The 15,446-nt window shown below is 36.5% G+C and overlaps 1 protein-coding gene across 1 annotated transcript in view; it reads left to right on the forward strand.

Moving 5' to 3' along the window:
* SHISA9 (shisa family member 9) overlaps positions 1-15,446 on the forward strand; it is a 177,766-nt gene that overhangs the window by 3,799 nt on the left and 158,521 nt on the right. Inside the window, exon 2 of the mRNA XM_032197763.1 lies at positions 3,982-4,109. Coding sequence (XP_032053654.1) covers positions 3,982-4,109 — 128 coding nt within the window. The remainder of the gene's footprint in view (positions 1-3,981; positions 4,110-15,446) is intronic.

The raw sequence follows: 15,446 nt of genomic DNA on the forward strand, positions 1-15,446 counted from the left end.
TAGAAAAAAAAGGTCAAAATTTATTCTTTTTTAGGGAATTTGTTACCTCCTTTTGTTTTAAACAAAAAGACTCCAAGTATGGAACTGCTGACATTTTCTTTCTTGTTAGATCAGTGCTTTTCAGTTAATCACCTTGCTGTTGGTATGGAACTGTAAATATGGAAGATGAAAATGGAGAGGGAAGGACAGTATCAACTCTACATGGCACATTTGCCTTTAGACATCACATGATAATACATTGTTTATATCATTCTCCCTTTGTTACTTGACATTAAAAGGAGACAAAGGAGATAAATGTTCCCTTGGGTACAGTGTCCAAGAGCTAAGCAGTAAGAGTAGGGTCCAAGCAGCGTAACTTCTTTACCCTCCTGCCTTCTAAGAGAGCAAGGGAGTAAGATGGTGTATGGTACCAGACATGGCAAAGGGAACGCATGTGGCAGCATTGTGTCTGAAAGGAAACAGAGAAGGGATCTGCCTCCTGAAGCAGACCTAGAAGCTCTGCTAGGCATATGAGGGCAGCATGTGCTTGCTGCTTAAGACTACAGCAATGAGATTTTTAGGCTCCCTAGTTAAAGTGGAGAATGCTGTCTCGAAAATTTGTAGAAAAGGAAAATGCTTTACTTTTGTTCCATGGAGGAGATTTTTCTGTAAATAAAGCTACACTTTTGTCTTCTTCCCTAATCCTTGCGGAGAATGTGCAAACAAACCAGGAACTGAAAGAACAATATTTACAATCATACTCGTACTCTATAGATCTTTTTTTTTTTTTTTTTAAGCAGTGCTTCTGACAGCCTGTTAGCAGCTTACCGAATATTATGAACCATCTGAGCTCTTCTTTTATCCTTCACAATGTGCTGAGCTCACAAGTCAAGCCTTTTGTTGATCATTCAATAGGCATGTACCTGGGGCCAAAAATAGTCTGACTTGCCAAAATACTGAATCCTATGTGTGAAATTATTTCCCTCACGGGTTTTGACCCAGTTCTGGAGGCAAAATATGACAACTGACCTTTCATGAAATAACCTGTGTTTCAGCTTCTTCAGGCTTATAACCATAAGGGAAATGTATGGCTCCACATGTTTTTATAACATCTGTAAGTTATATTATATATCCAAAGAGAAAAATCCTGTGGCAAGAGAAATCCTGAAGTTTTGTGATGCTTGGATAGTTCTGGGGCACGAACTCACACATAGGTAACATTTCTCCACTTCTGTAATGCTACAGTCACTAGCAATATACAGAACATACTGATACGGCTACCTGATTAGAAGGTTATCTTGTAGTTTGCATTTCCTTAAGAAATCATCAAATACAGCAAAGGTGTGGATAAAGATCCTCTGCATATATATAATTTTTCAGTGGGACCTATTTTGTATGATTCAGGTGAGACAAATGCATGGAGGTATTAAAACAGTTTGGTGGCCTATGCAGAAGTTTTTGAAGCACACATCTGTTCAAGCATGTTATGTTCTAGGGTGCAAAACTCCCTGTATCAATTACATTATATGGACAAATCCCTAAAAGAACAAAATACAGGTACAGCATTTCGTTTGTGCTTCAGTAATACAAGCTACCACACATTTTTAACTCTCCCTTACACCAGTGGAAGATAAGGACAAGCTTTGTTATGTGACCTACTCCATCCTGAGAAGATCATAACTTTGGCTAACACAGTACAAACATAGGTGCCACGCTATTAAAAATACAACTTCATTATGAGAAGTTCATTTTTCCTTAATGCAGTTGGAATTGGACAGCTCATTCCTTAAAAACTCTTCAAAAAAAGCCACCTTAAAATGGTAGGAAACTTAGTTGGCATTTTCACAGACCGGCAGCAGTTAATCTGCTATCACATGTGGTGTTATTTAAAGTCTACAGTGAACAATATTTACAATCAGATTAAGGGCAATGAGGAAAGCATTTCTGAAAACCCTCTCTCACAAAGTTGGGAAATACTAATCTATGTATTATGAGATCACACAGCTTTAACTCGCACATCCAAGTTAGGAACTTTCATTTGCCCTTCTTCCCTTCCCAGACTTTTCTCCACCTGTAATTTCTCTGGAATAAGAATATTGATGTCAATAATTTCCTTTGTATAAAGAAATATTGCATAAATTGACTAGATATTGATGCTTTTGGTGCCCACGTATTCAAAACTATGTTTTGCAATATAATGCTTTCCTTTTGCACCATTTTCTACATACCTTTGTGAGATCTCTCCTAGTGAATTTTTATTTTTCTGCTATCTAGGCCAGCTCTGCTATTTCTGCTGTATAAGCATTGCTTCAAATGGGAACATTGCTCTGATACCATTAATCATTTGGTTGCTATCTCCTGACCTTTTACAGCATCAACAGAGTACTCTGTAACATGTTGATCACAACTGTAACTAATATTTTAATAACACAATGCTAGCTATAAACACAAGGAAACATCAGTATCATTCAGATGTGTACCAAAGCAATGTTCCTGCAATCTGAGAGCAAGCTCCAGCTCAGAATTCCTCTCTGTAGTTTAAATGAAGCTACTATTTAATATTTAAAAGTACAGTACTTCTTGATCAAGAAATCAACATATCACAGAAGTGCAGTGGAAGAGCTAGATGGTACTTGTGGCTTTCACGAGTGAATGTGGTTATTTTTATTTATTTATTAGTTTATAAGCTAGTCTTCCTTGACGCGCTATCTGGGACATTGTATATATTTTTTGCAGAAAATTAAACTAAACTAAAAAGGGCACAGTGCCCAGAAGATGCAGCCATTCCCTTAAAAACTAGCTCAAAAGAGCTAAAAATTAGAGGCAAATAGTGGTCAGTGCTGCATTAACGTGAACAGAGAGGCCTTGCACGGAACCCTGAAGACCCTCATTCCACCCACCGTGTCTGTCCTTTGCCCAAGTGAACAGCTTCTGCAGGCAGGCCAGTTATTTTGTACCATTGAGCTTCAGCAGGTAGTTACACAGCATGTACCTAGGGGCTCATCCTGCTCCTAGCGGAGTCAGTGGTAGAAATCCATGGCCCAGCATCACAGAGAGGGGTAGGTAATGTCATGCTGAGAGCTTCAGAGCTTAAAAGGTAGCTGATACAGGTGTGCATGCTTACCTATGTGCCTGAGAACACAGTTCTACCAGGCAGGTTGCTTGGCAGTGAAACTAGTCTGGAAAAAATACACAAGCACAGGATGAACCCATCACAGATACGTCAGATACAGCTTCTGCCTGCAATGCTGCAGAACACCCCCGAACCACTATCTGGTTGGGCCTGGCCTAACTTTTAGGACCCCTTTTGCTTGCTCTCTGTCCTTCCATTAGGTTTCATCCTGTTTCTGAACTAGCTTCAAGGAAGCCAGCAGTGTTGCCATGCAAGCTGTGGTCTGTCTTAATGATCAGGTGGCTGTCACAGAAGTAAGAAAAGACTATTTTTAGCTCCCTTTCTGTATGGGAACAGTTTAAATCCCTGATTATGGCAGGTGCTATACCTACTGGATTGCTACAGTCAGGTGACCTTTCATCTTTGATAATAATTTTCAAGAAAAATGGCCAAGACCTCTGCGTGGTGGGTGCTCTGTGCAGTTAGTTGCATGCATGGGAGCTAACCTCAGCAGACCCTGCTGGGAATCTAGGTGTGAGGATAACTGCAGGGGCCGGTGCTGTGCTGCTCAGCTGCCAGCTGAGTGCAGTGGCAGAGCTGCAGTGGCAGTCACCAAGCACAGGCAATGGCAGAACTCTGCAAGTCTCAACAAGCTAAAATTACATTCCTACAGAGCCAAGACAGCTGAAGAACTTAACGTGTCTATTACTGCTAGCACACTAAGGCAGGCTAAATAGCCTTAGGTGCAAAGTCTCACAATGAATCTAAGTCCTGATTTGTCCTGAGACATTATGATGGGCCGTATCTCAAACTAAATAAACTGTAAAGCATTGCAAATACCTTACAGATTTTGCAACAGGTTTATCTGATTTCGTTTGTTTGTTTTTCAGGGCTCTTGCTGACGTTATGCGACCTCAAGGTCCTTGTACAACAGATCATATGGAAAGAGATCTAAACATTGTAGTACACGTGCAACATTATGAAAACATGGATACAAGACCTCCTCCAAATAATTTACGTAAGTTGCATTAGAACTATATTAATGTTTGGAATGCTGGCACTAAAATGAGTACTATGGAATGAATATTGGTGGATGTTAAATGAGGATAGATGGCACAAGGATTCTTGCAAATTAGGAAGATTCTTTATCACAGAATTAGAAATATCTAGGTTTTCCTGGTGCAAATAGTGCAACACTAATGGCAAGCCATTTTGATTAGAAAAAGAGTTATTGTGCTTATTTTAGTTAGGTGTCTTGGTTGACTAATATTTGCTTTGTACTTTTGTCTCCTAACTGGTGTTTTTCTTCAGCTCATCAATCCATCCCTTATTCTATGTTTTGTTATATCAAAATAGAAATGGCTAAGCTTACAGCAAGATTTAACGAGACGTTTCATACAGCTGTAACACCCAATAGGAAAGTAGTCTCATTAGGCTGTTATATCATCTCTGCTAGTAAAATAGTTAAATACTTTCCTGGAGAGCATAAAGTTGTATGTGGTTTTCACTTTCTCATTCTTTTCTGTAATGGAAATATGAGAGAAAGGCTATTATTTTCTTTTAAATACTATTTTTATTCTGTGCCTGATATTATGTGTTTGCTATTGAAGGCAAGGAAAAAGTACACCTTGGAGTTTCGGAGGAACTATGGTGACATTTCAAGGGGTTCTGAAATCCTAGGCACCTTATTTCTCAGTCTTGTATTAGACCACAGAGCAGATCTTTCTCATGCTCAGATAAATTTTCCTTTCATGAACAGTTTCAGTGTAATTTTACTTTGCACATGTTTATGTATTTTGTATTCATCTATATCATTTATATGCATATATACATAGAAATTTTAGATTATATATTTACAATTTTAAGTTCAATATATTTATAAGTTTGTGTCATTCAGGAAGGTATGGATTATTAGGCAGTGGATGGCTTTATTCTGTGCTGTAGATCAAGGTAGTTGAGCATGTTACTGCAAATATACTTTTCCTGAAGTGGTATTTGTGGTTTGAAACATTTAAACTATATGCACAGGTCTTTTCCTTATCTTTCTGTAACCGCAGAAAGCAGAAAATTTGCTTATAGCTGGGCAAAGAATTAGTTTTATTCAGATTGCACTGTGCAGTTATTGTGAGATTTTGTTGCTCCCTTCTTTTGGGGGAACAGGGTAAGGACAATGAGAGAAAGAGATGACTCGTGCTGCATGCACTCTTGATACTTGTTTTGTGGTAGAGGCTGACTGTGATTTCTTATGCATGTGTTTACAGGATAACAGAGAATTAAAACTGTGACCTCTAATAAAGATACCACATATAGTGAGCTCTGACATCTAATCTGTCTGCACTGCTTGCCAGCAAAGTACTTCCACCTGGGTCTGTGCAGTTGTACAGTGCAGAGGGGGAGGTACCTACATACTGCAGCAGAACAACTCTAATTGTGTAAAAACATGCCACTTCTCGAGGGGAACTTATGCTTCTCTCTCTCAATCAAAGGTGCTCTAACCCCTTTAAGCTCCTGTGGTTTAAGGAGGATATGCACTATCTCTCTCTCTTTGCTCTGTGTATTAGCTCTTGCTTGATCTCTTCTGATCCTCCCTGTGACCATGTTTTCAAGGAGGAAAATGCAAAATGCTAATGAACTCAGGGTACAATCCTTTGTTTCTCTCATACATGAAATGTTTATTAAGAATCCCAGTTAACGAAGAGAGCCAGAAAGTAAATAGATCCTTACTGCATTGATTGTGTCTAGAATTTTGTAATTTCACACTGTTTTACTTAAATCTTTGTATACTTCAATATACAATATACCACAGCAGGTCTTTAAACCCATTAAGTTTCTTGGATTTGAATTCAGATTAACCAATATTCTATACATTTAATCATTATTTTGTATTTGTTGCCACTATATTCCCTCATAAACTCATCTAAAACATGACTAAATGACCTTGTAAAATTAGCCAATACATCATAAATGATTAAAGCATGTTGAGTGCATGTGCATTTATGGTGCAGGGAAAAAGCTTTAGAAAGAAACATTATTAAGACAAATACTCTATGCCCAGTATCTTAGCGATTTGAAATTTTATAGTGGAGTTCTGAAACACTGCAAGAGTGGGGATATTGCTGAACCATTGTCAGAGCAGCATTACCTACTAGTAGTGCTGAAAAAGTGACAGGCTTTTGGGGATATATTTACAAGGAAATAAACCAGACTGAATTCTATTCCAAATCTTTACTTAGACAGAGAAAATGAAGTGGTAACAAAATTATAGAATCGACACTTTGATATATATATTTTTAAGTTCTCTTTTCTAAGTTACCACTTTCTATCTACCAGCCATCTTGAAATGAAACTTAAAAATGTGACGTACTTTTCACATTGGTCCATAGATAAGAAGAGGGCAGGAGTAATTTCTTAGGCATTATATACCATTTCCATATTGTGTCTTTCAAGATACTGAAGACAAACTTTTGAAGGCCAAACTTTATTAAGAATGTTCTGATTTGAAGGGTCAGTTCCTGTTTCTGCCCTCTTGAAAAAACATCTTGCTGATGCTGCCAGCTCTGAAAAGTGGGCTGGCAAACTTTGCATGGGACAAACTTTGCATGACATCTGACACTGAAAATGAATGTGTCTTTATCCCTGGACTCCTTGTTACCAGAAAACAATGATTTTCTAAGCTGCCTGCAGTAAGCACAGATATTTGCCAAAATCAGCTGTGCAATGGAAGGCCAAAAGTAGACATTTCTTTTCAGTGTCCTGCAGTCTAAGAAGTGCAGTTTACCGACTTTCTTGTCCCTTCTTTTCTCATACTCAGAAAAGAAAAGCCATACTGGAGATTCTAGAAAAACATTTTTTTTTTTTTTTTCTGTGCCCATGTGAATCCAGACAACCTAGATGCTCATTAGTGAAAGCCACTTTGCCCTTAGTGGTAGTTAGTTGCCATAATTTTCTTTCTGTAATGTGCTTTCCTTAGGATTGCTTTTTCATTATTTCACCCCATTCATGCACATTAGAATGGAATAGTGCTTTGTAAACAAGCAGCAGTTATCTACCAAGAATCACAGCATTCAAGTTTTCTAGCATGGCATGTTAAATAAAATAAAACAGACATGCATGTTGAAAACAAAACCAAGAGCAAACATTTCTGCAGAATTTGAGATCAGTTCTGTTCATCTCTATTTAACTTTCATGAACCTTAAGAAAGCAGCAGCATTCAGGATTTCTTTTTCTACTTATTGTGTTAGCAGTCAGCAATTTATTTAACTTGTTGGGATTATACTAATAGTGCAGCAGGAGCTAGGAGGCTTTCTAGCTACATCCTCATTTCTGGAAGGTGATTACTACTATTATTTCTAATTCATAATCTATTATGGCACAATGAAACAAATACTTAGTGCTATCCACAGTCACTTTTCCTAATGATCAGTAAAAGCTTGGTTAGTATTTCCTCAATAATAACTGGCCTTGCGCTCATATTTAAAGCATTTATGCAGAGTTCAAACATACAGCTGACTTTAAAGGGTAGACAATTCTAGATTATGATGGTTTTAAGGTGAAAAATGTTAGCTTTTACTTAGCTTGACATGTGTAAGTAGTTTCTTCATTTTTAATTTAACATAACAAAAAAGAAGGGAATTGCAAACACATCACTGAAAGGAGAAAGTGTTGCTGTATCAAAATAGCTGGTTTTAATACTGGCCAAGGATTTGCAGCACACGTGACTAAAATGACTTTTTCTCTTCTTAAATATATGCAAGGGAATAATGTGTTTGCTGCTGCATTTGATTGTCAGTTGTCCTGGATACTTACTGACTACAAATGCTAATGCTGAAAACAAAGCTAAGGCGTTTCTGTAATGGGTGCCTTATGATAAGTTAACTTTTGTTATTTCTTTGTGTTGAGACAGTAAATGTGAAAAGAGGAGGGTATTTTTTGAAGTTCTCACGTATTAGAATAAACACTCTGCATTGTGTATTCCTGTACTTCCCCCATGGCTGTAAGTAGAAGCTCAGTCCCTGTTTTCCAGTGAGAGAAACTGTCACTGGTTTGACACTGTGAAAATACAGTTGGAATGTGCAAGAGTTTTTTTGCAGTCTTTTTCATCCCTCATGAATATGCTTTTTTGTTGTTGAATGCAGAGCTCTTTGGCAAACTAATTATTTTTATGTTTAACTTACAAATATAACATCATCTGATATAAACAAGTGTATGGGTTTGCATTGCATTATATAAGCCCAATTCCTACTGATATAAAACACTAATTTACTTACTTGTGTAATAACAAAGAAGTAGTCACAGAGAACGTGAGGTATTACTCTAATAATATACTTGTGTTGGTAGGGGCCTTGAAGCTCTACTAAAAACATTGTTCTGATGGAGGGATGCACAATGCAAAGGACTGAACAAATAACTATCTTTGGCCTCATTGGTATCAAAGTTGCTTGATTACAGTAAAATGCTTTTTTAACATGGCTCCAGCCATGTTTTATGAGCGAGGAGATGGAGAACACCAATAAGTTTCCAAAAGATGCACAGTGACAGAAGAAGAAGTGAAGAAGTACTGCTGATGGAGTGCACTGAGACAGCGAAGAATGAGGGAGAATAAAAGGGCCCGCTTAATTGGAGGATGTCCTTAGTTCACAAGAAACTATAATGCTGTGACAGAGAGAAGGGAATGTAGTCAGTAAGCGCAGGGAATTTGTTTCCATTTCAAACCTTAGTTTTCATGGCCAGAATGCAAAACCTCATTTTACTGATCCATGGTCTACCCAGGAAGCACCTTAACACTATTACAAAAAATCAGATACTTTAGATAGTTCCTAACCTAAAAGCCGATAGGCTTAAAGTAAACTGAGAGACGGCTACTGAGTACATTTTGGTTGTTATATACAACAAGGAAGAAAGATTCTACTTTTAAATTACGTAAGTCTTGAAACTAATCACCAAAGAAAAAGCCCACATCACCATCACCAGCCATGTCAAAAGAAATACTGTATTTTTTTAACATAGTTTCTTGAGACCACTTTTCAAACCACTTTAAATTAAATTCTAGATACGGATTTCAACTGAAATTACAGTATCTAGTAGAACTTCAAAGAATTAACAAATTGGTGATGGATTTTTTCTTAGCTATAGAGGAAGAGTATTACAGCTCCAAACCTTCCATGCTGGACACGCAATTTCCCATACAAACTTCAAGTCTAAAGATGCTGTTCTCTTGCAATTCAGTCATTCAGTGTCAGACAGTGATGTTTAATCAGTTCTGAATGTGTGTTCAGTCTCACAATCGTTAATATAAAAATGTTAGTAATTTACATTCAGATTCTAATTCAGATTCATGATGCTGATTTATGAGAAGATGCTATGAACCTTCTTGAAACACCAATAAGGATTTTCAAGGAATTTAATTACAACCTGATAATGAGAGCTTGTGAGTTTATTTAGGAAAGATAAAACAGTAAAACAAATGAAATATCTCATTAAGCATTGACTGCAGTACTTTCCCTTAATTCGTTTAAAAAAAAAAAAAAAAAAAGAAAGGATAATTTTGAAAATGTTAATATATACTACACACAGTAGCCTTTTATTAACACCTACACCTATCTTCACCTAGTGTAATATGTCAGAACTCTAACAAAGTTCTTACTAATTGCTTGCCTTTGGAATCAACCTTTCAACTTAATCTCGCAAGCAAAATAATAAACTAAAGCAAATAGAAAAGACAATAGCTTGCACCGCTAACAAGGACTCAGGGATTGTATCCCGTGTCTATAATCAAATACAACTGTGAACTTGAAGTCACTGCATACATTCACTGGGTTTCCTCTTTATTCTAAAGTATTTCTTGGCAGATACGATGTTATTGGAAACCCAGTGAGAATGTCATGTACCCTTTCTGCAATTTTAGCCAGTGGATACGTTTTGAATGATATTGAGTAGATCTTCATAAGCTCTGTTCAATATAACCTTTCCCAATTGGACTCAACAATGAAGATTTTGCTCTGTCTTCATTTATTGTGCAATAAGAATAATTATATTAGATTACTGTCTTGCATTCTATAATTTACTTCTAGAGAGCTTTTAATTCAGATACATTTGACATATCTTCATAAAAATATTCATCAATGTAAAACATATTTGGGAGAAATACAGTTAATCACTGACATTATCCTTTAGTGGCAATAATTAGCTATGGAATAAAAATTATTTGCAATATACTTTTATATTTTATAATGCATTTTAAAAGGCTGAATGATTAATTAACAAAACAAAAAACATTGTCATAACAGAAGAGAGCGTTGCAGTGACAGACTATTACATAGGTAGCTTTGAGTCACACAACTTTAAACTTGAAAAGCACATGTAAGGGATGAGACTCATTTTGCTGTCATCGGAGTACAGATTAAAGTACTTTGAAATGCTGCCCAATAGTACAGGCATGTATTTACCATCTAGCAGACGAAAAGTTCAATATTTAAATATGGTTTGACCTTAGAAAACAGTTATATATTTCCCTTGGGAGTCCACTTTTACTTCTGTATCATCATCATAATTATTTAATAAGGGTTTAGTTCCACAGGTGTTTGTTATTAAGTATTGATACATGCTGTCATCAAACACTCTCCTGAAAACAAAGTTAATCCTTAGAAGAATAAGCATCGTCTACTGCTTTGACACTTTGCAATCTGAGTTTTACTTGTTAAATTTTATTAGTGAGGCATTATTCCCATTATATCAATTCAGTATCTAAAATTGTATTTTGTCTTTGGAGAGCTACACTGAATAATAGGATTCTCAGTGTTCAAGAACTTCCAGTGCAAAATATTCCCACTGTTTACCAGAAGTGTCAGCAAGATCCATCATCGATGCCTCATGCTTATCGCAATCTTTCATGTTGCTGGGATTCTTGCTGTCAAAAATTGGTATGGGAAACAATGCTAAAGTAATAGGAATTGTGTTTGCGGAAAAAAAGCAAACCAAACCAGAAAAAAAAAAAAAAAAAGCAAAAAGGCAATCAAAAAGCACCTTTTCACCTTTTGTTTTCATGGTTGGTTTGCCAATGCCATTGGAAAGACAAACCGCACTCGCTTTTTCTATGCCAAAACAGTATCGTTTTTAACTGTTGACTTACAGCTTAATCATCTTTCTAAATCCACTAACTTCCACCCTCATATTTTGTTTAAAAAATCATAGATTTATAACACAAATGATAAAAACATAAATTCAGTACTATGTTGATTTCTGTCTATGTATTCAGGTGTAAGCACAAACTGTTGTAAACTGATTTATCCACAGCTAAACATACACACTTTTAATGACTATTTATTTGAAACTTTGATGCTATACATTAGATTTTAAAATACCATTCTCAGAAATTTAACATTCCATAAAATTACTTCCCTCTTTGTTTTTGAATGCAGTCATACCAACTTTGCCAACCAGAACCTGTATATTGGTTACAAAATAAAGTAGAAGAGTTTGGCTGAATACATAAAATACATCCCAGTATTACCAAGTGATTGTGACATGCAATTCAGTGAGATGATGTTTTCAAATTTCGAACTACAGTTTCAATCGTAAATGGGTTTCAGAAGCTTTGTTCTCTGCTTTATATCATAATTTTCTTTGAAATGTACACATCAGCTCTGACTTCAGTTTTATTATCATAACATAAAGTCAAGAAGGGACTTGAGTGTTTAATATTTACAAAATGACTTTGTTATTCTTATAACAGAAACAATAGTTGAAAAAATCTCTAGAACCATCACACAAAACTGCATTAATAATCATTCACAGATTATTATGAAATCGACTTTAATGTTTTCTTAGGCATACTTATAAATTTAATTTTTAAGTTATCATATATAAATAGCTTTTAAGAGTCTTTCACTAGCATACTTTTGTTTTTAACTGATATGTCCATGCACCCAGTTTAAGGCTGTAACTATACTTCTGAGTCTGCAGTGAATTTATAACAGTCCAGAATAATCCAATTGGGTTTCACCATCTACTCCTTATCAGAAAAGGAAATGCATGTTTGATATGTAGTTATTTATACACACATGAGCATACACAAAAGAGACAGCACGTGCGTGACAAAATGTTGACAACTTTAGTGGGGTTAGCAACTATTTGTTTATCTGGAAGCATGCATAATAAACCAAGTGTCTCAAACACCTATGTGTTTATACCCTGAAGAGTTTGCTCTTACTACGTTATTTTGGCTTTTACACTCTACAGCATTAGCCAGAAAAACAAAAACAACAACAAAAAGCCTTTCCCATGTAGCCAGTTGCTCTTTCAGCAGTAACCTGATCAATCCTTATCACTTTTGAACTGCTTCATTGTTTTGTCTTAGCATATTCTCCATGCATGCAGAGCTTTGTGCTTCTATCACTGCCTCTTCTGCTGCCTATAACAAGCTGAGCCTTCTGAGTGACAAGTACTATTTGATGGTGCTAATTTCTGCTGTTTTAGAAAGCATGCGCTTGGCCATTCTGGACAGCATATGAAAGAGTACCACAACACACAAAAGTATAGCAAATGTCTAGGAGCATTTCATCTTACTGACAGGGCACTCAAGAGAAGCGACTTTCAGCCATAAATTACAGCATGCAGTTCAGAGATGGGGGAGGCACAGGCTGGGAGATCTTGCAACAACTGTAGGATTTTGATAGTGCTTACAATAATGCATAGTTTAAGCCAATTAGATGAAATTATGATCAGACAAAAGTCATAGCAACACATTCACCTTCTTTAATGGCTCAAGGATTTCACCCAGGGGCACTACAACTTCTTGGACATCACACCTATCTTATTGACGGGAATTAGTGTTTTGTAATTCATCTTGAATACAGCAGAAATGTAAAGAGAGATGCAGGAAGTTTAGCTTACAGCTTTGTAAAAGAAACTTTATACAGCTTAGAGAATTCAGTGTTGGAGACGGAAAAATGCATGTTCATGATTACTTCTTTTCCATTACTTTAACATTATTTTTCTTTCATTCTTGCTTATTCTCCTTGCTATTTCAAAGCACTTATAGGAAAAGAGGTCTGTGAAAAATAGTAATTTCTCTTGGAAATAAATTAATTGGCCCCAACCAAGATCTTTTCCACAGAAAAGATCCATAGAAGATCAGGAAAAAAAATTGGCGAATACTCTGTGGTGTAAGACATTTGCAGCAGGCTTTTTCATAGAAGTTTGACTGAAAGACCTCTTCAAGAGCTATACTGAGCAAAATTCACTTAGAAGAGATATCTCCTTGCTCTCTAGCATCTGTCCAAGGTTCATCTTTTGTCTGCAAGTCTGCACATCAAAGCCAGTAAACTAAAATTTTACCTTTGGAGCTCAACATACTATTCCTATACATGCCAAGGTCTGACTGGGATGACAGAGAATCCAGAGGCTGAGCCTGGATAAAAATGTGCATCTAGCTAAACCAGTAACAATTACCAGAAACTTCTGAATCTTGAAGAATATTAAGAGTAAAATTATTTATGCTTCTTTGCAGATGTCCACATTTAAACAGTTATGTTATAGAGGTCATATATAAAATACAAGAAAGCTCTTTCACTAACTTGTTCATTATATTAATAATTTAATGCACCTATCTAAGAGTTACCTAACACTAATTCTTTTTCCAGCTGTGATTCTACACCTCTTGTAGGGAGGTATAAATAACAGTGTGCAAATAGATTAGGCCTATTTCCTGTCAGGGTAAGCAATTTACAATAGCAAAAAAGTCATCAGGATTCTTTCCAAGTGCATACAAGTGACACACTTTATGATATGATGATCTTGCACTGTCATAGTCTAGCATTTTACAGCCATTAACATTTACTTACGAAAATCAGGCTAGAAATATTTATTTGGAAGCTACACATTCTTTCCTATGTGACACTTTATCTCCATTTCTACAACTACAGAGTCATAGATGGAGATTAACCCCAGAATCAGAGACTTGGAGTTAGAGTTGTGCTGGAAAGTGGCAATCACCTATCTATTCCATGCACAGAAAAAGATTTTTAGATTTTGCAATCTCCAGAATCACTCTAACGTTTTTAGAAAAAAAGATAAGAGGTCAATGAAAACATGGTCTCTGTAACTTAGTCTTATGTCTTAGTCCTAGTTCTGCTGAACCTGGAACTGAAATAACACTGGTCTTCCCCTTTCCTCTTTAACACCTCTTGTGTGGTTCACCAGAAACAGCAAGGATTGTGCCTCTGCACTCCATTATCTCAGTAACCCATAAGCAATGCTTCAGGTTCCCCTTGTGTTTCTTGATTTTGCCTGGACAAAAGTAGTATGTTCTGGCTTTTACAGAGTTATCTATTCTGGTATATATGTACTGACTGATCAGCAAACAGAACAAACCAAGAAACTATGGAGTTGGTACTTTTTTGGCCTTTTGCCTCCGTGCAATCAAGGGGCAAATGGCTTAAAAGTTACTATGGGGAGTAACAGAGAGCTAGACAAAAAATTACATTAGCTATGTTCTCTTTTAAGAACAATAAATCTAGAGTTATTTACCAAGTGCAATAAAAGGCTACTGGGCATTGTTAGCATGAAATTTGGCTCCATAAATCAAGTAAGTATTGAGATGTTGCTCTGAGAGTCCGTAATCGTCAAATGGGGAGATCTAGTTATCAAAGGTTGGGCATGCCAGGAAAATAAGAAAAGAAGGATAAAAGAACCCATGGCACACCCCCTTCCCCACTGATCAAAGTTGTCTCCCAGCAGTCAGGATGATTCCTGGTCTGCAGGCTCTAAACTATTTGTATAAGAAAGTCTGAAGGGAGCAGGGATATATCAGAAGATCAGATCTATCACAGAGCAAAATGCAATCTCAGAACTTGGCAGATGATTTATTAATTGCCAATTATTCTTATTTCTACTTTACATGGTGCTAAGACTATGCTAGAACCTTCCAAGTGGAAAATCCACACAATAGTTAATGCAGTTCAAAAGCAGCATTAATCCTCCTTTATGGCTTGCAACACTCTTGGGAAAGAAGATACTGCACAGCTTCAAGGATGGAAAGTCACTGGTGTTAAGTAATCTGAGGCTAACTAGCAGATTACAGACAGAGAAGTCCTAAGTGCACACTGCTCTGTGTGTATGTATGGATTTAGAATTGGATTTACTTTCCCCACAGACCTGTAGAATATATGGAGTTCAAGACCAGAGCACCTTGGAAGTTGGTGAGCATGAGCTAGCAACTTTAAGAATACTCCTTTCATACAGTTGCTGACAGGACTTCTCAACTTTGGAGGAATTAACAGAAGAGGGGGAAATTTATCTTATCACCCAAGCAAATTAAAATTAGAACATACGCATGCCATACTCCAACATCATAGGC

The sequence above is a fragment of the Aythya fuligula genome, chromosome 15, assembly GCF_009819795.1.
Source record: "Aythya fuligula isolate bAytFul2 chromosome 15, bAytFul2.pri, whole genome shotgun sequence".
In the NCBI taxonomy this organism is placed as follows: domain Eukaryota; kingdom Metazoa; phylum Chordata; class Aves; order Anseriformes; family Anatidae; genus Aythya; species Aythya fuligula.